This window comes from Chrysemys picta, chromosome 14, assembly GCF_011386835.1.
Source record: "Chrysemys picta bellii isolate R12L10 chromosome 14, ASM1138683v2, whole genome shotgun sequence".
Taxonomy (NCBI): Eukaryota; Metazoa; Chordata; order Testudines; family Emydidae; genus Chrysemys; species Chrysemys picta.
Window position 1 is genome coordinate 7,123,042 of NC_088804.1, and position 25,613 is coordinate 7,148,654.

The 25,613-nt window shown below is 48.5% G+C and overlaps 2 protein-coding genes across 3 annotated transcripts in view; one reads left to right on the plus strand and one right to left on the minus strand.

The window, feature by feature from the left end:
• Positions 1-25,613, minus strand: part of DRC7 (dynein regulatory complex subunit 7) — a 26,610-nt gene continuing 997 nt past the window's right edge. Inside the window, exons 2-18 of one of the 2 annotated variants that reach the window (XM_065566858.1) lie at positions 24,206-24,349; positions 23,422-23,596; positions 22,036-22,161; positions 20,589-20,783; positions 19,818-19,976; positions 18,261-18,479; positions 17,009-17,134; positions 15,399-15,471; positions 14,009-14,137; positions 11,637-11,765; positions 7,010-7,236; positions 5,415-5,630; positions 4,646-4,756; positions 2,886-2,996; positions 1,219-1,413; positions 589-728; positions 1-393 (exon numbers count right to left, since the gene is read on the minus strand). In XM_065566858.1, coding sequence (XP_065422930.1) covers positions 300-393; positions 589-728; positions 1,219-1,413; positions 2,886-2,996; positions 4,646-4,756; positions 5,415-5,630; positions 7,010-7,236; positions 11,637-11,765; positions 14,009-14,137; positions 15,399-15,471; positions 17,009-17,134; positions 18,261-18,479; positions 19,818-19,976; positions 20,589-20,783; positions 22,036-22,161; positions 23,422-23,596; positions 24,206-24,333 — 2,553 coding nt within the window. In that variant the 5' untranslated portion in view covers positions 24,334-24,349 and the 3' untranslated portion in view covers positions 1-299. Of the gene's footprint in view, positions 394-588; positions 729-1,218; positions 1,414-2,885; positions 2,997-4,645; positions 4,757-5,414; positions 5,631-7,009; positions 7,237-11,636; positions 11,766-14,008; positions 14,138-15,398; positions 15,472-17,008; positions 17,135-18,260; positions 18,480-19,817; positions 19,977-20,588; positions 20,784-22,035; positions 22,162-23,421; positions 23,597-24,205; positions 24,353-25,613 lie in introns of both variants that reach the window. The other variant, XM_065566857.1, reaches the window with a different exon arrangement.
• Positions 24,975-25,613, plus strand: part of LOC101934571 (uromodulin-like) — a 15,444-nt gene continuing 14,805 nt past the window's right edge. Inside the window, exon 1 of the mRNA XM_065566860.1 lies at positions 24,975-25,429. Within this exon, the coding sequence (XP_065422932.1) occupies positions 25,424-25,429 (6 nt within the window). The 5' untranslated portion in view covers positions 24,975-25,423. The remainder of the gene's footprint in view (positions 25,430-25,613) is intronic.

Below are 25,613 nucleotides of genomic sequence, written 5' to 3' on the forward strand. Positions count from 1 at the left end.
CTCACTAGGAAAACATTTAATGAAAAAAAAGGGATAAATGAAAGGTGTGGAAATGAAATTTTAAGAAGAAGTTACTTCTGCTATTATATCCTCTACAGAGGAGATCCCAGCAGCTCCTGGGAAAGCTGGAGAGAGGCACTGAGGGAAATTTGATCAGTCAGACCCCAAATGGTTCATTGAACACAAGTAGGAAAAAGATGCCACGTTTTTCTCCAGCAGCTCATACGGTTAGCTCAGCCAACTCTGTGCAGGTTCCTGCACTGATTCCCAGTGACTGTTGTGAGGGAACAGGGACTATATCAGACATTACTTTTGAGATACTCAGCCAGGCGAGGATCCTTGCACAATTTCTCTTCCAGTTCTATGTATTTCTGTGGCGCCATCTCTTTGTGTCTAAAATAAGGAGGAAATCAGAGGAAGAAGCTGCATTGTATTAGATGATGATGATGAGATTAAGTGGAATATTTTCAGATGATGAAATTATCAAACAATTGAAATGCAAAGCCCCAGTGAATCTCCATCTGTAGATCTCCCTTAAATCACTCCTGTCAGACTGCCACACATTTATTAAATACTTGTTGTTATTACCTGTTAAGCCGTATTTCCAGAATGCGGATACAGAACATGGCATCAGAGCAGTAGGTTAGGTAGGCATCCTCATCCTCCAAGGTCATAGAGAGCTGGTTTTGCTGGTACCACTGTTGTTTCTTCTGCAGCTCCTGTGTTTCCTGATGGGAAGAAGGAACAAATCAGGGTATTAGGGGGAGAGAGAGAGATACAGAAGTAGTGTATCAAGATTAAAGGAACCAAAGGAAGGAAAAAAGAACGTAGAAGAAGAAATGTAATAAGTGAGAAGCAATGAATGAGATGAGGACACATAGAACAAGTAAGCAAAATATGGAAAGCAAGGGAAGGAGAGAGAAACATAGAAGCGCTGCCTCCTTGGAGATAAGAAACATTGGGGGTCAAATTCTGCTCTGATATAAGTTGGAACAAATCTACTGAATTTGGTCCTAGGGCTATTCTGCCCTTTGTTCTCCTTGGGTAAAGACAGAGAAACATGAGGGCATATATACTGCCTCCTCCTAGACAAGAGATGTTGGAGGAGTGTTGCTTTTTCACTTGCTGTAAAATGAAGAGAGAACCCCACATGTTGCCCACTCCCAAAGCAAAGGAGACCAAACCAAAGGAGTGAACAAAGAGAAGGTGGGTGGGTACCTTCTCAAAGCGAGCTTGGATGAGGTTGGCCTTGTCAATGAGACGGTGCTTGAAATCATTCAGGCAATCTTCCTTGAGGCGTAGGGCTTGCCACTTGGACATCTTCTCTGTGCTGCCCATTTGAATCAGGAAGGGTGCCAGGTAATCTAGGTCCTGCTCCACTTGTCGCTGTCTCTCTTCTTGCATCAGACGCTCCTGGAGGGTAAGGGTGAGAAGAACTAGTGCCCCAAACATCCCTGTATAGGGCACTACCATAGCCAAGGGCAGACTAGCTGTCCCCCCCTGCCAGGGACATAACAACTCACCAAGATCTGACCAGAGCTGTTTGCTTTTCACCGACTGTTTCTTGTACCAATCATTTCCCACATAAAGCCCCAATCTGATTATTATTCTGTTACCTAATTTTTGGCTGTGCTTTTCAACAACTCTCCCCATTCCCCTAGAATACAGAGCTTGTCCCATACATGAAATGTCATCTCCTCTGGCGTGGGAAGGGCCCCACAAGGTACACTGTCATTCTGGGTTTGAAGTGGTTCAGAGTGGAGGGATGTGTTGCATTTGAAACCTTTCTGGGCGATATTCACCTGGTTGAACTGGCTGACAAATGTTTGCTTCTGGACTGCTTGTCTCAATTTTCTGTTCAGTCCATAGGTGCTTGACACTTAAAATCTAGTACCTCTTTTTATTACCCTTCTCATCAGGAGAGCACCTACAGTATTGTTCCTGGAATTTATTGTTACAGTCGTGCCCAATACAAATCTATACCAAAGAAACATCTTGTAGAGAACTGGAATTTGTAAACAAGCCATGTAACAACCTCAGATAGCTAGACTGGAATATCCTTACATTTGTCCAGAAAACTCATATGGGTATTAATTCCTCAAGAGATATTCTGGGCCAAAATCAATATTGTTGTTATCAAAAAGACTACGAACGGTGGAACCATCTATTCCAAACCTGGTACTCAGGGAAGACGTTAAGTATCAGAGGGGTAGCCGTGTTAGTCCGAATCTGTAAAAAGCAACAGAGGGTCCTGTGGCACCTTTAAGACTAACAGAAGTATTGGGAGCATAAGCTTTCGTGGGTAAGAACCTCACTTCTTCAGATGCAAGTCATGGAAATTTCCGGAGGCAGGGGAAGAGGTTGATATTTTCCCAACCAAATGAACCCTGGCTATGGAGCAGATTTAGATACAATTATCAAACTCCTCCCACAGCTCCAACTACAATGAGTGTAATCATTCTTCATTATTTTATTTATTGTATTAAACAAAATAAAGTTGTGATTTTTTTGGACATGGTTCTTCCAGAAAGTCACAGGCACAAGGAGCCAGACCTTCAACTAATATAAATGGTTGTAGCTCCATGGAAATCAGCGGAGGTCTGACGATTGACAGCAGCCAAGAATCTCACCCAGGGAGTTTTAATGGTACTAGAATGGGCTCTGGAGAGAGTCCCCGAGAAGGGACGAATTTGAGCTGGATTTCTTTGCCCGCTGATAATGAACTCTGAATCCAACCCTGCTAAAAAAACTTGAACTGGATTTTGCTGATCCACTCAAACAGAGTAGGCTTATCCCATGGTTCTTACTAAAACCTGCCTTTAGTACAAGAGATAGACGGTGGGATGAAAAATTGTGTTAGTTCGTTCTTAGACACCGCTGCCTACCATTGTCTCTCGCTGTTGTTTGCTCTTTTCATTCCTCTCTGTATCATACATGGAAACTGTCAGTTTGCTGGCGGCTGCTTCTTCCTCCCGGATCTTGAGAATTTCTAGCACCTTCAGTGAAATCAGAAAATGAAAGACGCCCTGACATTTCCTCAAAGTATGAAGCCCCGCACTTGGTTGGTCTGCTTAAAAGATCATATGCGAGGCTCTGTGTGCAAGGACTGTAGTATGAGCTGGTATACGTATTAGCTAGGGAGCAGCATGTATGTATTCATATGCTGAGGATATATCCATGTGACCAAAAGAATATCTAATAACAAGAACTTTATGTTGTCTACGATTTTCTACAGACCCTTTGATAGAATTACCAAATCTGTTCAGTCTTTGGGAGTCTAAACTCCCCACTGGCTCTAAAAATTGCAATGCTAGCTTTGGCATATTGTATCCCACTGTATAACAGGACTCACCAATATAACCATACGCTAACCTGCTGATGTGTCAAGACTGAAAGAGTCTAAAAAGTCATTTCCTGGAAACCACTTTATGCCCTTCACTGTTCTGCAATATGTACTTCTACAATCCATTTCATCTTAATAAGTACTGTTAATACCTTGCATTTTCACAGCATCTATTATCCAAGGGTCTTAAGCCCCTTTACAAATATTTAATTAAAGAAGCCTCATATTTTAAAGATAGGGAAACTGAGGCACTAAATGACTTGTTCAAGGATACACAGCACGTCATTGGAAGAGCTGGTATTAGAACTCAGATATCTTGATTCCCAGTCTAACCACTAGACTTACTGCCTCTCCTGTTCTCCCTCACTGTTTCCTCCTCTCCTATTTCCTCTTGTTCTACAAAATATGGTAATACCACTGCAATCCTAAGAAAAAATCTGTTTGTGTTATATATAGAATAAACAACGTGTAAAATGTGAACAATGGGGTTATAGTTTCATTGAGGTATTCTGGTGACATTATGAACCGTGGGAGTGAAAGATGGGTGTCCAAAACCCGTTGATGGAATTATAGACCCATAATCCAAGGATTTTACCCTAGTATTTTGGTGGCCCTCTACTTTGCCACCAGACTGGCTCCACAATCCTCTTCATTCCCTAACCAACTCCTATAGGGCTTTCATCAAAGCAGCTTTTTCACCTTCAGATCCAGTGGCCTTCTCTTCACATGCTGGAATGGCTGTGCTCAGTCAATCCTCTCCAATCAGTGCCATGGGAATGGGTTTTGCTCTATGCGGTTGCAATGTGTTACTCATTGCAATCCATCTATTTTAAAGTAATTCTTCCCTACAGATAACACAGTGGTAGTCACCTAGATACTATGGCCATTGGAACCTTAGAAGTGCTTAGCTAGCAACTAGATTTTAATCAATACAACTTCTTGGGCTTCCTCTTCTTCCCGGCTCTGGTCAGCAGATATCCCAATATGTACCCTTTCTGCTAGATATCCCAGTACGTACCCTTCCTGTTGCAGATCTTTGCTCTTAGATTATCCCCTTCCCCTAGACTGTGAAACAAGAACTGAGGATGACTTTTCATAAACATTCCAAAGAATGATCTCCACAGAACGAAAGCAAGTCATGATTTGTATATTCTGGGGTGGGGACCAGCATTAGAACTTTGATCACTGTTTAGTTACTGGATAATATTTGAACATATGGCATGACATGAAGAGATGGTTAGTTGAACCTGGCTCCAGACTCTTATCATACTTTGACATTAGCAAGGAGATTTCCCCCATCACCTCTGTTTCAGACTCCCAGACTAGATGCCTCGACTGCTTTTCTGCTTCCATTAGCTTCAGCATCATTTCGTACAGATGCAGCAGCTTCTTGTTTTTCACAAAAGACCCCACCTAAAGACAAAAACACCGGTGTTGGATGGCAGGGTCTTCCAGACATGTGGGACCAAATCCTTAGCTGGTATAAATTGGCATAGTTCCACTGACTTCAATAGAGCTATATTGATTTACGCCATCTGAGAATCTGGCCCACGGTTAACAGTTAATTTAGCTCCATCTAGGTTTTGAATCTAACACTTCACCGAGCCAGAAAGTGTATTGTTCACCTCTTTGCTGTTGCTGTGTGGCTAGAACCAGTTTTCTGCACACTTGAGGTCACAGGGCAGCAGCCTCTCCGTTACAGTCTGCATGCTCTTTTCAACGCGACAAAAAATTACAACCATTTTAAAAAGCATTCAGATTGCAGAAAAACCCTAAACTTGGGCAAACTAATGGATGGAGAGTTTAGGACCGATGGCAACATCGCACAGCAACTCCATGGCAGAAATGGAGCTAGAACCCAGGTGGGTATTCCTGACTTCTTGTCCCCTGCTTTAATCGCTCCCCTGAGAGAGAAATGCAGAGAGATTTCAGCTTTCCCTTCATGAACAGCCAGCTTTGAGCCTCAGAACTACAGAAATTGGGTCTCCCCAAATCTCAATTAGTCCTCCAGCTTCTCTTTGTGTCCTTTTGAGCTGAAAAACTCCAAATCATTGTCATATTCTCTCCGTACCCGATAGCTGATGCACATGTCTGAGGTCATGATGATCTTGTTTCCCTTATTATCCACATCCTTCTGTTTGATGAACTCCTTCTTTGAGGCAGTGATGTAATCGTCCTTGCAATGATACGTCAGCATAATCCGCTCCTCCAAGATCATAAAGATGCGCTCTGCTACATCTTCATCAGCGGGCTTTTCTGGGTTCCTATGGAACTGCTCCTTGATTTGCTAGGGAGGATCGGGAAAAGAGATATAAACTGGTCAGAATCAAACATAAGGCCTAGAAAAATGACAAGGTTTGGGGGGATTTGAGATGAAACAGGTGGGAAACAGAGATCCCAGGTGAAAATTGGGCCGCATTCCAACTCCAAGGTCTATAACATGATAAAGATTTTGGAAGAAGTAACTATGTCCAGACTAGGACTGTGATGCCATCACTCAATGCTAGGACCAGGGTCCTACTGTTCTCGCCTGTGACTGGAGTGTCACGGAGAAGGAGCAAAGTCAGAGCTGCTCAGTGCAACAAGCAGAGTTGCTGCTTATGGGAGTAGATTACACCCCTCAAGCACAAGACCAGAGTTGCACTATCTGCTCCATGAGGCATTATGCCTTGGAGAGACCCAGTGCCTCCCAGAGCTCCCCACATGCAGGGGGAAAAAGGATGCAACCTCCCCCTTTGAGCACCTGTCCAAGAACCAAACATGCTCTGGCCCTATATTAACAGGTGGGATGTGTGACCCAGGCTTCGGGGGGTCAGATGTGGGTGTGCCCCCCCCCCATTATCAGATTTGGTTTTGAGGACCGGCAGGGAGATGGAGGCTCAGTATGGGGAACACAGGGTTCACCCCAACTGAAAGAGCTGACTTCAGCAGAGGATGGAAGGACTAGGTCATGGAATGCCAAGTGGGGGAGAGGGTGCACTGGAGGGGATCTCATGCATCTCCATCTTACAAGCTCTCTGCACAAGGGAAACAAGGTAGGACCATGGACCTAACAGCAAGGGTTGGTTTCGAGGTCTTACTGTGATAAGCAGTACCAACTATTTTGGAGAGGGTCATTATTATGGCTCTAATGCAAGAAAGCACTGAAGCACATGCTTAACTTTAAGTAGCTGCTTAATATCCTTCAATGGATTGGGATGCTTTCCTGAATTAGGGCTTATATGACTCCCTGCTAATGACATGGTGCAAATCAGAGTGCTTGTGTCATTATGCAGAGCTATGGGCACATTTCACAATGAAACCCCAAACCTGGCTAGTGTGGGGCTTGAACATGGAAACAAGACCAGTGGAGTATTTTGGGGGTCCTTGTGAACATTTTTTGTCCAAACTCATAGCTAAATCTTTTGTCTGGCACAGATTTTAGAAGACTTAATTTCATTTTGGTTACTCAATGGAATTGGTCAATTGGAGTTGCTCATGACAATTGGTCACATGGTGGGGTTTCTGGGTCAGACTAGCCCATACGCAAGGCTCCCTTCTCTTGTTTGGAGTTTTGCCTTGGCTATGCCAAGTGAAAATGAATCTGAATCTTCACACAAAACTGAAATTGGTATGTTCTGCACAGCTCTAATATCGGTAATGTCCAATATTTCCCTCTTCTTGTACCAGTATGGGCCGGGCGTTCGATTCAGTATTAACGAGGAGCTTCTGTGCTCTTTTTGTTCTTTTGCCAAACATTGTGTGCCGGTAGTGCAGGAAATCTGACCGCCCTTCAAAATATTCCGTCATCTCTTTGGCATTTTCAACCCGTTTCTGAAGGCCATCTACTCGCGTCTCGCTGTAAAACTCCATGGTGCGCTCAGTCTCCGGCTCCATCGTCTTGTAGGTGTGTGCTAGGAAAGCCAGAGATGCTGTGTAAATCTTAAAATGTAAGAGTGACAGCGACGATGAATACAGACTTGCAAAATATTACTAGGCGTGAGCAAGTAGCATCTCTCGTGACAAGATTTGCTTTGTGATTGCCCCAGCAGCCATCATAGAGCCTGAATGTCCCACGCACCTGTGCAGGAGAGTAAGAGAATGTGAAACGCCCAGGGCCAGCTCCAGGCACCAGCCTGGCAAGCAGGTGCTTGGGGCGGCCGCTCCGGAGAGGGGCGGCACGTCCAGGTATTCGGCGGCAATTCGGCGGACGGTCCCTCGCTCCCGCTGGGAGCAAAGATCTCCCGCCGAATTGCCGCCGCAGATCGCGATTGTGATCGCGGCTTTTTTTTTTTTTTGGCTGCTTGGGGCGGCCAAAACCCTGGAGCCGGCCCTGGAAACGCCCTATACTCTTCTGCACAAGCACTGAAGGACAGCAGCATCCACAGGGCCACTGCAGCCTCCCACGCATCTGGGCTGGGAGTAGGTGGAGCCTTGATTCCACCCCTGGAGGCCTCCATGTGTGCAGCTGCCTTGGAGGTACGTGCTGCACTAGGATTATGGCTGTTACAGGGTATGTCTGCCCCAGAGCAGGGGAAACCTAGGAGGCAAATTGTGACTTTGAGACTGGCCTAAACAGGATAGTTCTACCAGTTAAACCAGTATAATTATACTGCTATAGTTAAACCAATATAACTCCCATGTGGCTGTTTTCAGGTTAGCTAAAACCCCTTCCAAAGCAATATAAAATAAACTGGGGGGAAAAAACAACTATTCTTATACTGGAATGTGTGTCCACATAGGGAATTCCATTGGAATAACTATCTTGGTTTAAATTCACCCCTTGGTTTATATTGATATAACTTCCACATTTAAACAAGTCCTGAGTAACAATCTGGTTCCCGATCTGCCCCCGGGGCAGGGCAACAATGCAAACTGTCCCACATGGGGCTTGTAGTAAAGCAACAATTGATCCCGTAGTCAGAGGTGGAGGAGTAAAGCCTGCGCATGTGTGATGAAGTGGAACTGTTCTTAATGTTTCCTCTAAATACTGTGTGGGTGCCTCAGTTTCTGACCAACACTCTGTAGCCTAGCAACTAATGGCCAGGCCCTTCCCCCCTGCAAGGGGATGCTAAAGGTGTGGGAGAACAAAGAGGTCAGGTAACCTCCTGGCCCGGGAAGGGAACTCAGCAGAGAAGAAGGGGCTGGAGGGGGGTTCAGTTTGGAGCTGGTTGGGGACAGGAGGTGAGGGCAGACGGGGGTGTCTGGCTCGCGGGACTCCAGAATGGACCCAGCTGAGGGATCCGGTTCTCTGGACCTACAAGCTCTGTTTTAGACTGTGTTCCTGACATCTAATAAACCTCTGTTTTACTGACTGGCTGAGAGTCACGTCTAACTGCAAAGTGGGGCTGCATGCAGGACCCTCTGGCTTCCCCAGGACCCCGCCTGGGCGAACTCGCTGTGGGAAGCGCATGGAGAGGCATATGCGGAATGCTCCAAGGGCAGACCCAGAAAGCTTCATGCCCTAAAGACAGTCTGCTCCATGGGAGAGGAGACGCCCCAAAGTCCTGACTGGCTTTTGTGGGGAGCAGTTCCAAAGCATCGCCTGGGGACTCGTGACAGCATGAGCTGATACATTTTCATCGGTTTTGTAAAGCTGTAATAACACTTGGCATGTTTACAGGACCTTTTATCCCAAAAGATTTCAGAGCTCTTTGCAAACATTAAATAAACATCCAGCCAAGCATTCAGCGGAAACATAGGAAACTCTATTATGAACCCTAGTTCTGAGAGGGCTGGGGTGTGGCCCATGCTGACCCCACGTAACACTAGAGATGTAAATACCATTTAAAAAGTGAACTGTTTAACCTAGGGCTGTCAATTAATCACAGTTAACTCATGCGATTAACTCAAAAAAATTAATCATGATTAATCGCAGTTTTAATTACACTGTTAAACAATAAAATACCAATTGAAATTTATTAAATATTTTGGATGTTTTTCTACCTTTTCACATATTGTATTCTGTGTTGTAATTGAAATCAAAGTGTATATTATTTTTGATTACAAATATTTGCACTGTAAAAATGATAAACAAAAGAAATAGTATTTTTCCTTTCACCTCATACAAGTACTGTAGTGCAATCTCCTTGTCATGAAAGTGCAACTTACAAATGTCAATTTTTTTTGTTAAATAACTGCACTCAAAAAACCCAACACCCCAACATAAAACTTTAGAGCCTACAAGATCAATCAGTCCTACTTCTTGTTCAGCCAATTGCTAAGACAAAAAAGTTTGTGTACATTTACAGGAGATAATGCTGCCGTCTTCTTATTTACAATGTCACCAAAAAGTGAGAACAGGCATTTGCATGGAACATTTGTAGCCGGCATTGCAAGGTAATTACATGCCAGATATGCTAAACATTCATATGTCCCTTCATGCTGTGGCCACCATTCCAGAGGACATGACTCCATGCTGATGATGCTCGTTAAAAAAATAACGCATTAATTACATTTGTGACTGAACTCCTTAGAGGAGAATTATATGTCTCCTGCTCTGTGTTTTACCCGCATTTTGCCATATATTTCATGTTATAGCAGTCTTGGATGATGACCCAGCACATGTTGTTCATTTTAGAATACTGTCACTACAGATTTGACAAAACGTAAAGAAGGTACCAATGTGAGATTTCTAAAGATAGCTACAGATGTCTTAAAAGAGCAACACTCTGATGCGGAAACTACAGAACCCAAACCACCAAAAAAGAAAATCAGCCTTCTGCTGGTAGCATCTGACTCAGATAATGAAAATGAACATGCATCGGTCGTACTGCTTTGGACTATTATCAAGCAGAACCCATCGTCAGCATGGACGCATGTCCCCTGGAATGGTGGTTGAAGCATTAAAGGACAAATGAATCTTTAGCAAATCTGGCATGTAAATATCTTGCGATTCTGGCTACAACAGTGCTATGCGAACGCCTTTCTCGCTTTCAGGTGACATTGTAAACAGAAGAAGGCAGCATTATCTCCTGCAAATGTAAACGAACTTGTTTGAGCGATTGGCTTGATCAAGAAGTAGGCCTGAGTGGACTTGTAGGCTCTAAAATTTTACATTGTTTTATTTTTGAATGCAGTTTTTTTTGGTATATAATTCTACATTTGTAAGTTCAACTTTCATGATAAAGAGATTGCATTACAGACTTGTATTAGTTGAACTGAAAAATATATTTTTTTACAATGCAAATACTTGTAATCAAAAATGAATATAAAGTGAGCACTGTGCATTTTGTGTTCTGTGTTGTAATTCAAATCAATATATTTGAAAAATGTAGAAAACAGCCAAAATATTTAAATAAATGGTATTCTGTGATTAACAGTGTGATTAATTGCCATTAACTTTTTTAATCGCTTGACAGCCCTAGTTTAAACGATTAAAAATATTTCATTTCAACGGTTAACCGCCTGGGACCGATCCAGCTGGCGTGGCTGGGGCTGCTGCGCTGGGTGGCGCGGCTGGGGTCGCTCTGGCCGGGCGGCACTGCTCCGGTCGAGCGGTGCAGCTCAGGGTGCTCCAGCTGGCGCAGGGCCACTGGGGTCGGCAGGCTGGCCGGCGCGGGGCTGCTGGGGCCAGCTGGCAGGCCTGGGGGTTAATGGTTAAGACTGTTAACCGGTAAGACTAATGCTTATCGGTTCACCAGTTCATATTTTACATCCCTATGTAACGCTGTGCTGGGGGGGCTCTGGAGTCAGCACCAACTGCAAGGGGAGAATTATTTCTGTTAAAACCTTCTTGGGTGAGATCTTTGTCCCTGCTCTGATCCCTTTATGCCAGGTAAAAGGGCCAGAGCAGCGTAAAGGAGCTTGGTTCTGCCTGGGGAAGGATTCTCCCCAGGTTGGAGCTCCAGAAGACAACCCAGGCTGCCTTCTGAGCACCCCTTCACACTCCTCGATGTAAGGATGTGCTGGGGGTGGGAGGGGCGTGTCGGAGGTGAGATTGCAGCATGCAGTGCTGTAGAGATTTCAGGCAGCACTGTGGCCCATAGGAGAGCCGGAGGAAGCTGCTATATCTTAGATAGGCCCCAGGTCTGTCTAAGTTGCATTGGGGACCTCTCCAGACCCAGGATACCCCAGGATCGGGAAGGTGCACACCTACGCAACTAGGTTGCAAGTTGTGAATTTCACCTCTTCAGTTTCTTGTGTTGTAACCAGTGCTTACAAAGGCTCTAGAATGAAACCTTGACCCTTGCGTGGTGGAGGATTTTTTGTTGTTGCTGAACCAGGTGACTGTGTCCAGTAGTTTACAGTCCCATGATTGGCCTTTTTGCCAAACCTAGGAGGAACGGCCATTGGGTTGCAGCCCACATTGTACCTTTGAGACCTTGGATGTGTCCCGGGCTGAAGTACTCTGTCGTCACCTCTGTTTTTTTATTCAGTTGTCTCATGTTCATCATGTCCTCTCTGTTTTCGAACCACTCCTTCACCTCCAGCACTCTGATACCTAGCAGGAGAAAACCCCCATGGCACAACCATGTGCCCCCTTGAAAATCTTAGACATCAGCCATTCCGTGGTGATGGTAACACGGGAGGTAGAGGAGAGAAAATCAGGTGACTTGTGCTGAAGGACAATGCTGGGGAAAGGAGGTTGTTTGTCCAGTTAGGGGCTTACACCCTGCTTCCTGGACCAACTGCGTATGGTAGGGTTACCATATTTTGTGCCTCCAAATGGAGGACACTCCACGGCCCACGGCCCCGCCCCCAGCCCCGCCCACACACCCCGCCCAACCCCGCCCCCTCCCCAAAGTCTCCGCCCCCTCCCCTGCTTCCCGCGAATATTTGATTCGCGGGAAGCCTGAAGCAGGTAAGGGGGGTGTGGGGGGAGGAGGCGCGGCCCAGGCTGGCCCCCCGGCGTTTCCAGCCTGGGTCGGCTCGGGCCCTGGGGTGCCGGCCCCGGCCGACCACCCCCGGCCCGCCCAGCACTGCCGGCCCCCGGCTCCCCGCCGCACCCCCAGCTCCCGGCCCGGCCGACCCGGCTCCCCGCCGGCCCGGCTCCCCGCCGGCCCGGCCGACCCGGCTCCCCGCCGGCCCGGCTCCCCGCCGGCCCGGCCGACCCGGCTCCCCGCCGGCCCGGCTCCCCGCGGGCCCGGCTCCCCGCGGGCCCGGCTCCCCGCGGGCCCGGCCGACCCGGCTCCCCGCCGGCCCGGCTCCCCGCGGGCCCGGCTGACCCGGCTCCCCGCCGGCCCGGCTCCCCGCGGGCCCGGCTGACCCGGCTCCCCGCCGGCCCGGCTCCCCGCCGGCCCGGCTGACCCGGCTCCCCGCCGGCCCGGCTCCCCGCGGGCCCGGCTGACCCGGCTCCCCGCCGGCCCGGCTCCCCGCCGGCCTGGCTGACCCGGCTCCCCGCCGGCCCGGCTCCCCGCCGGCCCGGCTGACCCGGCTCCCCGCCGGCCCGGCCGACCCGGCTCCCCGCCGGCCCGGCTGACCCGGCTCCCCGCCGGCCTGGCTCCCCGCGGGCCCGGCTGACCCGGCTCCCCGCCGGCCCGGCTCCCCGCCGGCCCGGCTGACCCGGCTCCCCGCCGGCCCGGCTCCCCGCCGGCCCGGCTGACCCGGCTCCCCGCCGGCCCGGCCGACCCGGCTCCCCGCCGGCCCGGCTGACCCGGCTCCCCGCCGGCCCGGCTGACCTCCTGATTTTCCCAGACATGTTCGGCTTTTGGGGATTTCCCCCCGGACGGGGATTTGAGCCCCCAAAAGCCGGACATGTCCGGGAAAATCCGGACGTATGGTAACCCTAGCATATGGACATGACGTAGAAATAAAGAAAGGTCTTTAGTTAAGCATAACACACACTGTCCCCTTCATTTTCATAGAGATTTAGCTGCGTGACTCCCCGTCACATCAGTGGAAGACAGGGGGATCAGTTAGCACTATCCCACCGTTTCTCTACTGGAGAAAACTATTGGCAACTCCTGCTCACAATTCAGGACTTGATCCTGAGAGGCGCTGAGCACTCTACCCCGATCCTGCAAAGCATTTAAGCAAGTGCTTAATGTCAAGCAGGGGAGTGGAAAGGATCATTAACCTGCTTTAAGCAAAGTACATGCTTAAGTGCTTTGTTGGATCAGGCCGAACTGCTCTGTGCCTGGATGGATCAAGCCATCAAACAGCACAGTGACTGCACTGCTTTCTGGGAACCTTACCCTGCCATCCGGCTTGTGACCCATGATGCTTCCCAAACCCGACAAAGCCCTTGAGAGTAGCCCTGAATCAGACCCAGAGGTACAAAAGTGATCAATGTTACCAACCAGCATCGCAGTTACATCTTAGGACAGATTTATAGACTCCAGTAAGAGTCCCCAGCAGTGCTGGAAGCCTAAGGGTTTGTAGGGGAGCGAACAGGGCAATGTGAAGAAGGGGTTGAGGGAGCAGAAGAGGAAAAGCAAGAAATGTGAAAGGACGGGGAGAAAGGATAGGAGATACATTGGCACCTCTCTATCCTATTCTTCCCCCCACTCCCTAGACTCTGTCTGTCAGAGGGTGGAGATGGACAGCAGGAGAGAGATCACTTGATCATTACCTGTTAGGTTCACTCCCTCTGGGGCACCTGGCATTGGCCACTGTCAGTAGACAGGATACTGGGCTAGATGGACCTTTGGTCTGACCTGGTATAGGAGTTCTTACGTTCTTATGCACCCCACCCATTTGTGTATTGTCTCAATGGACTCGCGCTGATCATTCATCTCCCCTTACATTCTGGGTCCTCATAGACGGTGAGGCGTTGGACCAGCCCGTTGTTATTCAGGTACGGTGCCCATTTCTCCAGCTTTGCGTTCTTGTACTGGATCACCTTCTTCCCTTGGGGACAGCGGGTCTCAAATTCTGCAGAGGGCAAGGAGAAGGATTTAGCCGCAAGAACAGAGTTGCTTGTGCTTAGCAGCTGCTGCCAACAATAAAAGGAATTCACATGGGAGAAATAAAGGACTCCAGAGGAACTATTTGTTCCTTTGTCACATTCAGCTGCCTGAGAATGTATTAACATCCTTACCGTGCAGCGGGAACATTGTTCCTCATACTCTCCGTGGCTGCAGGAAGGTGATGCACTTTCGGGGTGGGGGGGGGGGGGGTCAATCTAGTGAGGTGCTTAGGCCCCTCTGCTGACTTCAGTGAATGTTGAGAGCACATAGGAGCTCACAGGACTGGGCCTGATCCAACTGTCTCTGGGAGCTGGATCGGGTCTTTAATTTTCATAATCACGACATACTGCAATGGAGTGTATGGATTGGTATTGTCCTTTAACATCTGTGTATCTTCTGCTAGTGATGATTAAATTAAAGTAGAAAAGAAAGACACAGTCCTGGGGTGTGGATTCCAGAGGGGGTTAGCAATGGGATGAGGAACCTTTCACTTCTCTCTGACTGGTTAGACTGTGGGCAATACCTTCTGAATTACCGCCTGAATTTCCCATTTACAAATAATTTATCTAGAGGCTGCTCTTGACTAAAGTTCTTACCAAATATAAAAGGTTTTCCTCTTATAGCATCTTCTGTCCAAGGATTGCAAAGTACATTAAAGAATCAAGCTTCACAACACGCCTGTAAAGTAGGCTATTAATTCTGTTTTACAGATAAGGAAACTGAGGCACGGAAAAGTTAAGGGACTTGCCTGAGGTCACACAGTGAGTCAGTGGTAAAACTAGGACTAGAACCTAGATCCCCTTGCTCCCAAACCTGGGCTTTAACCACTAGACACATATAATGATTAATGACACTTTGTACTGCTACAGCACATACGTGATAATGCATCAACTGCCACGTAACCTGGGTAATGCCAGGAAAGATATCCTGGCAGGTAGAATTCACCCAGGTAGCAGGCAAAGGAAGAAACCAGGTCCTATGTCCACAGTGGGGGCAGAGGTTCCCAATTTAGGATGAGATAATAGGTTCTGGGAGAATCCATGGGCACAAAACACAGCTGTGTAATTAAATAATAATGGATATCCTAATTATTGTGTATCCTGATTTATTGCTATTTCATTGCTTGACTTTGTCCAGTATGTTACAATAAAGGTTCATTGCAATACACAAAATTGTATCTGTTGCCATCAGAAGAATATGCAACACGGTAAAGGAAGAACAAATACCTTTCCGAGATATTTGAATCGGGTCCACCCAGGATGCTGGCATGTCAAAACCTTTTTCCTCCTCCTCCTTATCCTATCAAGACAGAGCAGGGGTTTCCATTAGGTGAGCAATGCCCTGAGCAAAGCTGGCAGTACTCTCCTGCCATGACAGGAAGCACGTTTGTCTCTGGAAATACTTGTTATATTAGACTGTGGTTCATGCAAGTTATACACATTCCCAGGTGACACAGTGGTACGGTAAGGGATGGTTTCTTTGAGTTATACACACTGCTGAGGATACAGTCATGCAGCAAAGTATGGTTTATACAGTCATAGTTCCACGAGACACATGAGATATTTATGCATGTGACCAGTATCAGAGGGGTAGCCGTGTTAGTCTGGATCTGTAAAAAGCGACAAAGAGTCCTGTGGCACCTTATAGACTAACAAACGTATTGGAGCATAAGCTTTCGTGGGTGAATACCCACTTCATCAGATGCACGCATCTGACGAAGTGGATATTCACCCACAAAAGCTTATGCTCCAATACGTCCGTTAGTCTATAAGGTGCCACCGGACTCTTTGTCGTTTTATGCATGTAAGTATTTGCATCCAAAAGCTCACAGTAAAAATCATACAGGTTCTTTAGTCAATAAAGTCTCAGAGCCGGTGGGACATTTTTGACCATATAATTTTGCAGAGCGGGTGCTATTTTATGCTTCACAACTAATTGCTCTTGGATTTTTCCACTGTAACTGCGTGGCTGTTCCATTTAAAGGAACACTGCTACGTTCACTCCATCCAGAAGTCCCTCACACATTGCCACTAACAGAACCCACCCCTGGCCTAAAGGACTCCACTTTCTTTTGGTTTAAGATCATGCTGACTGTGGAGAAGCTCAGGACTGATTGACTATGGCAGTGCTCATTAGAACCAATGACTTGCTTGTTTATTTCCTATAATCTGAGAAGGGCACTCACATACCATGGTGATGGGCATGGTATGAACAGATTAGATAAAGGGAGAGAATGTATTGATGTCATCCCTACACTATCACACTGTGTCCTTCATACTAAGATGTTGTTCCTCTCAACACACAGTATTTTCTTTTGTGAATATTATAAAAAACACATGTACTATTTCCAAATCCCATTGCCACGTTCCTTCAGCCCCAGGGAGACGAGCAGAAGATGTCCTGAAAAGTTGTATTCTTGAATTTGATTTTTAAAAAGCAGTTTCATGCTGGGCAGGCTAGTGGCCTTCAGTGCACGTGGGCCTTGAACATGGGTCCCGTCCATCCGTTCTCCCAGCAATCAAAACTTGGCAGGCGCAGTAACAAATCGGTGACCACTTAGGATGTCGGTGGTGCCACTATGCTGCAAATCATGGTCAGAGGGAATTACACAGTAACAGCAGTGCTTGAATTCAGATCCTCCTGCTCCAAAAAGCACAGGTCCCCTCCCCATCACTTGAGCTAAAGGAGAATGTCTACTAGCCCTATAGGACTGAGGCAGTGAAGCACCTCTGATTCTCTCCAGCAGGGGGCAAAGGCACACAGACACATAGGCCCAGTTCATTACAACATCACTCCCCTCTATCAAGAAGTCTGAGTAGAAACATAGGAAACTTACAAAATCATCCAAATCCTCATCAGCTAACTCCTCTTCTTCCTCCTCCGGAAGCAACAGAAGGGGCTTGTCAGTCCCCAGCAGCATGAACTCCCACCGCACTGGGTCCCCGAGGTCAAAGGTGAGATCCTAAGCAGGACAGAACAACCAGGGTTGGCCATAACGGTGTCTTCAGCTTGCGATGCTAATACCAAGAGACATATGACCTGCCACGGAGCACTCAACTGCATGCGACTCCCGCTCAGCAGCAGACGTTCGGAACCTGTCGGTACCATATGGAGTTCTAAGGATTTTAGTGTGGCGTTACATCTATCCTTAGTGAGGGACTTATTGAATTCCAGGCGGTGGGCGGGCACAAGCCCACCCCTGTGTAAAGACCCCTCCCCCAACCTTTGGGGAGGAGCCACTGGACCCGGGACTCAAGTGAAGACGGGGGACAACTAAGGAATAACAGGTTCGGGAGTAGGGGTCATAGGTTCAGAACTAAGGATCCAGAGGGGGACACCGAGCACAGAACCCCGGACAGTGCCCACTGCTCCTCAGAGCTGTCTAGTGGAACTCTGCCCGGATGCGCGCGACCAGGGAGGAACGGAAAAAGGCCCCACAATTGCAGAGCACTTCCCCGTCCAACATCCTCCTCTTGGTATTGTCCATGGCCACTTTGGCAGCTTGTCAGACGCCCAAGGGCTGCACCTCTTCACTAACGGCCCTGGACGCAGTTCAACACTGCACCAGTGAGCGGAAGCAGCTTGGGGAGCCTGGTGACAGCTGGAGGATTCCCGAGGGCCGCTCTAACTTGTGCACTGGCTGGCGTGGCCCCACGGCTTTGCTGCAGCTGGGGAATAGCGAGGGTGTAGAAACACCTTCGCCACGTCTCCTCCCATCCCGGTCTATCCCTGACGTGCCTCTGGAACTCCCCCTGTATGGGGCCCTTGTTGAGGGAGGGGGCACGCACCAGCTTTGCCGGCTGGATATATATATAATGGTAGCTTTGCAGGCACATCCCACCGGCTACAGCAACGTAAAGTGGTCAAAGAGCATCGGTGAATTGGGCCCAGGCCTACACCCTGGCTCAGACGCTGGCGTGGGGGGCAGCTGCTCTGACTTCTGGACCTAAAGCCAGTGTAAGCAGAGCTAAGGGGGAGGGATGGCAAGTGAAATGTGAGCAGCCACATGGGTCTCCATTTGCCCCATGCCATCGAATCCAACTGCTCGCTCTCCCGCAGGGCAGGAACATTTCAAAGGGGAGCGTTACCTTGCAGCCATTCCAGCAATCCTGCATGTTGACCCAGTAGTTCTGGTGGTTCCAGATGCTTTCAATGCCGAGGAAATGGTCGTCGGTGGTGCTGTAGCTGTGTGCTGTGAAGGGATCAATGAAGAAGCTCTCCGGCACCTCCCGCTTCCCCGACAACACCAGAACCCAGGCGTGGACACGTAACCCGTACAAAGGGTCCGGCTTTGGCTTTTCCGCTTCCTGCAGGACAGAGTAATGGTCTGAAGTTATAATCCAACACAACAACAATTGTGCTTGGCCCGTCTCTGGTACCGTTCTGCCAAGGCTCTCCAGGCGCCACACTGATTAATGGAACCTCACGGCCCCCGCTGTGAAGTAGGTAAGTAGCATTAGCCCCGTTCTATAGTAGGGAAATTGAGGCACCGAGCGGGGAAATGGTGTGTCCCCAAGGTCACTCAGTGGGTCGTGGGAACAACCAGCAATGGAACCCGGAGTTCTGGCCACATCCCCTCTTTATATCAGCTGGAATTCTTTCCAGTTAATCAGCTTGCTAAATGCCAGGTCACTATTTACTGTTATGGGTACCAAAGAAAACCAAAGCTGGCCAGTAACTAGTTCATTCGTTGAAGCAGCTTGTCTGTTTATACAGCGTACGTCTGTGTGGACAATCTGCTCTCTGCTGAGCTGTGGCCCCCTTGTCTCTACAGCAGTCAGAATGCACTAGGTCAGTCATGGTGCTAGTGTCAGTGAGGTGGCACTGAGCCAGGGACAGAGCATGAGGCTGGGAATCAGGGACTCCTCGAACCCAGATCCTCAAGGGATGAAAATCAGCAAAGCGCCACGGAGGTCAACGGAGCGATGCTACTTTACACCAGCTGAGGATCCAGCCCCTGACGTTTGTTCCCCGTTCTGCCACTCTGCGTGTGCCCCTTTGCAAGCTGCTTAGGGGCAAATTTTCAAAAGCGGCCACCATTTTTGCCTGCCTCCATTTTGGGTTGTCCAACTTGAGATGTTTAGGGCCTGATTTTCAGTGGCTCTGAGCCTCCACTATTACTTCCAGTAGATGTCAATGGAAACTGCATGTGTTCATCGTCTCAAAAAATCAGTCAATACTTTTTGAAAATCTAGGGCCCAATGGCACTGTGCCTCAGTTTCCCCATTCACACAACTGGGCTAATATTACTCATCTGTCTTGGAGGGGGTTGTGAAGCTTAACTTAACATCTGAAAATCTTGGCGGTGTAAGGGATTGTATATTGACACATATTTCAGGGCTACCTCATGCTGCCTTTTCCCAGGCTAAATACTCGCTGACACACACAGTGACTTACTGGCCCACTGAAGTCAGTGGGGGCTGAGGGTTTCTCACAGCTCAATGATGGATGATTTAGTTGGGGTTTGGTCCTGCTTTGAGCAGGGGGTGGGACTAGATGACCTCCTGAGGTCCCTTCCAACCCTGATCTTCTATGATTCTATGATGGGAGGTGGCTAGCAACTTGATGAGTCGGTCACTAGCTGTGTCAGGGATCTTGCTGCTGAGACTTCGGAGTAAGATGGAGACACATGAACATTTACTCACCATGACCTTCTCCTCTTCCTCTTTCTGCTTCTTCTTCTGTGCGGCTTCAATATCGGCTTCCTTCTTGGCCACCTGCTGGAGCTCAAACTTGCTGCGCAGGTCCCGTGGGGGCTTGACTGCGTACTTCTTGATCTTCTCCTTCACGGGCTCTTTCAGGACCTGCAACCACAAGAGCAGAGGGCTACAGAGCCTTATTTGGGGGAGGGATAGCTCAGTGGTTTGAGCATTTACCTGCTAAATTCAGGGTTGTGAATTTAATCCTTGAGGGGGCCACTTAGGGATCTGGGGCAAAATCAGTACTTGGTCCCGCTAGTGAAGGCAGGGGGCTGGACTCGATGACCTTTCAGGGTCCCTTCCAGTTCTATGAGATAGATATATCTCCAATATATATTATTTAATACAATAGGGATGTAAAGGAGCCCACAGGACAGGCAGATCACAGGCACCCCGTGGTGCTCAGCTCCCTTAACATTCTGTGGGTTAGTACTTCATGGATCTGGGGTTCAGTAAACTCTGAGAGTCCAACCAGGCCTCTTCAGTGGAAGAGTGACATGGAAAAGAACTCAGCAGATCACCCAGGCGTAGAGAAGACCAGTTGCATGGACACTGCCCTTGGTTCAGACCTTTTACACTGGAGCCCCCAGTCGGAACCAGAGCGTGTTAAACAGAAGGCAGTCACAGACCTATGGGACGCCAGTCACGTTCAGCATGCCTGGCCCTTCTCACCGCATTGTGGCTGACTGGCCAGAACCAGTGAGCTGGGCTCCTCACCTCCTTTGACTTCTCCAGCAGTGGGCACACCTCCCTGGTCTCGTCCATCATGCAGATCTCCCGGGTGGCGTAACCGTTCACACAGTAGGCATCGTAGCCCGCACCGATCAGCAGGGAGCACAGGAGCATGCTGAAGCCAAAGCAATTCCCCCTTTGGTACTTCAGGATTGTGGTCGGGGAGGGGAGGTAACTGGGCTTTAAAGAGCAAACACGTTTCCTTGCTTAAAGTCTTATTCCCGTCTTCTTGGTCTCTTTACCTCCACCCTCGAATCCCCTCCTTCTCCAGAAACAAAGCACAGGCTCTCAGACGCAGTGAGATTCTCTGGGCCAGGCGCTGCAGAACTACAATGGGACTCGCATGTAGGAGAGAACGGAGCCCTCTGGTTCCCACACGTTCCCTGTGAGTTTATTCCCTGTATCTATGGTCCCTGCATGTGAAATAACTCTGCCCAAATTCACTGTTTCCCCAGAGTTCTCTCCTTTGTAGATTCCTTTGCTAGGAAGCCATGTGGGCTAATGGATGGCGCAGAAGGCTGGCAGCCAGGAGACCTGGAATCTTGCTGTGCAACCGTGGCAAGTCGCTTCACCCCTCTGTGCCTCGGTTTCCCCATACATTAAATGGAGATAATGATACTTTCTATGAGATCTGTCAGTACAACGAGCTAGAGAAGTGTCAGGATTTGATTGCTGAATCCCACACCAATTTGAACAACTTATGGCCGCTCTTCAGCAAGTCTAAATCAGCGTGGCTCGATTGCAATCAGTGGGGCTGCGCTGATCCTCCCCAGCTAAGGATCTGATCCTTCATCTCTAACCGTGTTCCCAGTCCCTCTGGAAGCCTCTGTCAGGGCGCCTCAAAGTCTCCTGTGGAGCTGAGACAACATCCCATCGAGGTGCCTCATAACGGGTCACCGAGACCTACCAGCTTCTGTCCCTGTACATGCTCCTCCTCTCCAAGGCAAGCAGCCTCCCGGTCCTTGGAAGGGAAGCCTGATGCTTTAGCATGCAATGAGCCACCAGCTGATCTCCGTTGTACACGCCCACTTCAATGGAGCTACATGGTTGTGGGTGAGACCAGGATCAGGACCAGTAGGCTAGCTGGAGGCTTGGGAAGGCTGACAGGTTTGGGAGGCCCAGAGTCTCCACTCAGCAGCTGGGAAATGATCATGCCTGTAACATGGTCGTGTGCCCAAATAATGCACATGCACAGGGCTCACTGAAGTCAATGGGAGTTTTGCCTGAGTAAGGAGGAAGAAAGGGTTCTTAACAGGCCCTCTTGGGGAGGGGGCTCCTGGAGGGGTCAAAGGGCGAGACTCGTCACAGCCCCATAACCCGGGTTGTGCCAGTGTGATACCCTGATGAGAAACCCGTTACTGTTAATGATGTGGGACTCCCAATGCGCCAAGGGGGGCAACTGGAAGACTCAAAGGAAGTATCCATTTCTTACCGGCGTGATGGGGGACGAGAGGGGCTCCATGGTGAGATAGTCAGAGACGAACTGGGCACAGCCGTCCCAATTATACAGCTCCGGGTACGGCTGCAGGGTCGGGCGCACTGTGGTGCTCACAAATTTCTGCAGCAAGAGGATGTTGGTTAGCCCTACGCGGTGGGGAATCCATCGGAAAGCGGCACGCAGAGCAGGTGACAGGGAGGAACTCCGGGGCCAGCTGGCCAGAGCTAATGTCCAACTCTCTACAATATAGCAAGCGTTTGATCAACCTTCTTGCTCTACTATTGACTCTTTCTGAGATGGGAAATACAGTGGGCAGAGAGGCCGTCTCACCACAGCTTCTGAAATACGTCTCTGTCTGTCCTCTGCCTTTGCCACTTCCTGGCTGGACTACAGCAATGGGATATACCTGGACATGAAGCCTTCAGCACCTGGGTAACTGCAGCTAGGATCGAGTGCTGCAGCGTCCGACCGCCAGCTCCCAGGGCAGTCAATGGGAGTTGAGTTCAAGATGCCCATGGTTGGATTGGGCCCTTCCCCGCTATCTTCTAATCTTAGGGAAGCCTCACACCTATTGTTACACATCCGGCAGCCACGGTTCATAGAAAGCTTGTATGTTTCCAGCTTCCACATGTTGTGCTTGGCATGTTGTCAGTAAAAATTTTGAATGCTGGATCTGCCCATCCTTAACTTGGGGGAGACAGGCCCAGAACTGGATGCGAGCTCTGCAGCTCAGGCCTGTCTCTATAACCAGCCCAAACAGGACTCCATATTTGAACACCCAACATCTGGAGAGGTTCAGACTAAGATCCAAATCTGGATCTAAACTTTGTGCCTCAGCCCGAGCTCGAGGGCTGAGCATATTGTGGGTCTTCAGAGTTGATCTCTTAGACTCAGGTATTTCTTTTAGTTTGATTCACTTCTTTTTTCTGTTCCCCAAATGTACTGTACGCTGAGTGTACAGTCAGTGCGATAGGTGTACAGTTGGTGTGTATAACTGCTGTGTCAAGTGTGAAGTTGGTTTTGTGGAACTACACCTGGTAGGACGGGGGTATAACTGGGGTGCTCGGTGCATACCTGGGCACTGACTGTACAACTGGTGGGTTTTCAGCACGGGTTGTGTCTATTGCAAGGGAGCAAATGGGACTGGCCCTTGGACAATTCTACCACTAAAATATGTTTGCAGTAAAAAATACAGGCAAGTGAATAAAAAGATAATCAGCATAGAAAGAAAGAAAGAAAGAAAGAAAGAAAGAAAGAAAGAAAGAAAGAAAGAAAGAAAGAAATGACTGTGCAGAATTGTACATAGTCCATATCATATGCTATCAAAGGAAAGCAAACCCAGGTTGTCCCCAACACCCCTGTCTCCAGATGTTCCTTTACCTCCACTCCACACTCATTTAAGGGGTGGAGGAAGAGTGGCTGGCGATCCGGGCAGAGATGCGCATACTGTCGATGGAAATTGTCACCTAGTTGCAGCAGCATCTGCTCCTTGGCAGAATTCGTCTTGTAGGAGGCTGGTAACTGGGAGGTGTCGATGGAACTCCAGTCAAATTCACTTCATGCGGTGGGAGGAGGCAAAACAGAGACGGATAATGAACATAGTGAGATTCAGATGGGTTAATCCTGTCTGAAGAACCACTAGGGTCTCTCTTCTATTATTTCCCAGCAGTTGGTGCAAATTAAATAACTTTGGGGTCATATTGAAAAGTGCACAATTCAAAACAGGAGGGCAGGAAACCCGACTAAGCTGCTCCCAGTGATGGCAAGTGAGCTGCACAGCCCAGTGGGCCTGTAAGTATCTTCCTATGATCTCTGTATACCTGATCCAATGGGGAACACACGAAAAATGCAATGTAGAGAGCCAGTTAGAGCGCGGCTTGTGCCATGAAGCATGGGGGCTTAGCTCCCTTCCAAAACACCTGGTCTTTTTAGTCCTTACTCTGGTAACTCTGGAGATTCCCATTATCCAGCTAAATGGATTTTTTAAAAGTCTTGCTAAGCAATTGGCCTTGGTGCTATCTTGTGGCACGGAGTTCCATAATCTAGCTGTGCATTGGTGAGAGTGGATTTCATCTTCGCTGTTTCAGAAATGCAGTCTGTCATGTATTCTTGTCTGTCTGTCTCTCTCTCACACACACACACACACACACAGATTCCTACTTACGGTACAACATTTGGGATATGGACTTGGATCTCTGACAGCTTCTCTTCCAGGTCTTGGAGTTCATTACTAATCACAAAGACTTTCTTTTCTTCCTCCTCCTCTTCCCCATGCTCTCGCAGGACTTCCATCCTGCTCCCTCATGGACTGCTGGGAGAGAAGCACTCACATGGGTTATTTTAAAAGGGTAAGAAAGGGCAACAGAGAAACATTTTTATTCTCTGCCTATAGATTTGTTTGGAATGAGGAAAGCAGAGTTGGCTGGGGGTGGGATTCCCTCTTAGGGAAAAATGTAGTATAGGGCATGATTTTAATCCATATTGGGCCTGCTGACTACTGATTAGTGTGAGATGTGGCTGGGGGAGTGGGGAAGCAAAAGGGTTGCTGCTTCTTTGATGGATTAGAAACACAGGAACTGCAGAACTGACCCATGACCCACCTAGTCTGGTATCCCGTCTCCAGCAATGGCCAGCAGTAAGCAGCTATGGAATAACCTGCCCGTAGGGGAATTTCTTCCTGACCCTCTTGAGTTAGAACTTGGTTGCTGCCATGAAGCATGAAGGTTTAGATCCCTTCCAAAACACCTAGTCATTTTAATCCTTACTATGACAACTCTGGAGGTTCCCATTATCCATATAAATGTCCACTCCTTTTGTTTTAACCCTGCTAAACAATTGGCCTGGGGGCTATCTTGTGGCACGGAGTTCCACAAACTAGCTGTCCATTGGTGAAAAAGGATTTCCTCTTAGCCATTTCCGATGTGCTGTCCTTCAGTTGGATAAGTCTGTGCTGAGGGCGCCGAGCGTGCTGTGAGGCGGGCGGTACATTGCGGGGACTTTTTAAATCTAAATAAACAGCAGAGCAGCAGAAGTATCTCCAAGGCTTGGTTTTTGTTTTTGTTTTGTTTTTTAAGCTCACCCTGATCCCAACGTGTGTTTTGGGGCTTGGGGAGATAAGGAGTGAAAATGGAGACGCAAGCGCTCTCTCTATCTGGGGTTGTTTTGGTTGGCAGCGGGAATGGCACGTAGGACGAAGACAGCGGGAGGAGGAGATTTACTGAAATAAGACAGAAATGCCCATGAAGGGTGGAGAGGAAGGGGTGATTTCACGTTGGACCATTCACTGGAGCTCTCCCTGCCCTGGGCTTTGGACTACATTCAGCCAGCCAGCCAGAGGGGAGTATCCAGCCGGAGCAAACCAGCTCGTCCCATTGACAACCGCATGGCTGTATGTCTCTGGTTCCTTACTAAGATTTGTCAAACTCTCCCGCTGTGTGTGTGAAACTCTCCCTTTCCCCCTGTTCCTCACCCTGCCCCAGCTTTCCTCTTAGTGTTTGTATTGATTAGTTGCACTGATGCAGCACCTAGGGGCCTCCGTCAGGGATTAGGACCCTACTGTGCTAGGCGCTGCA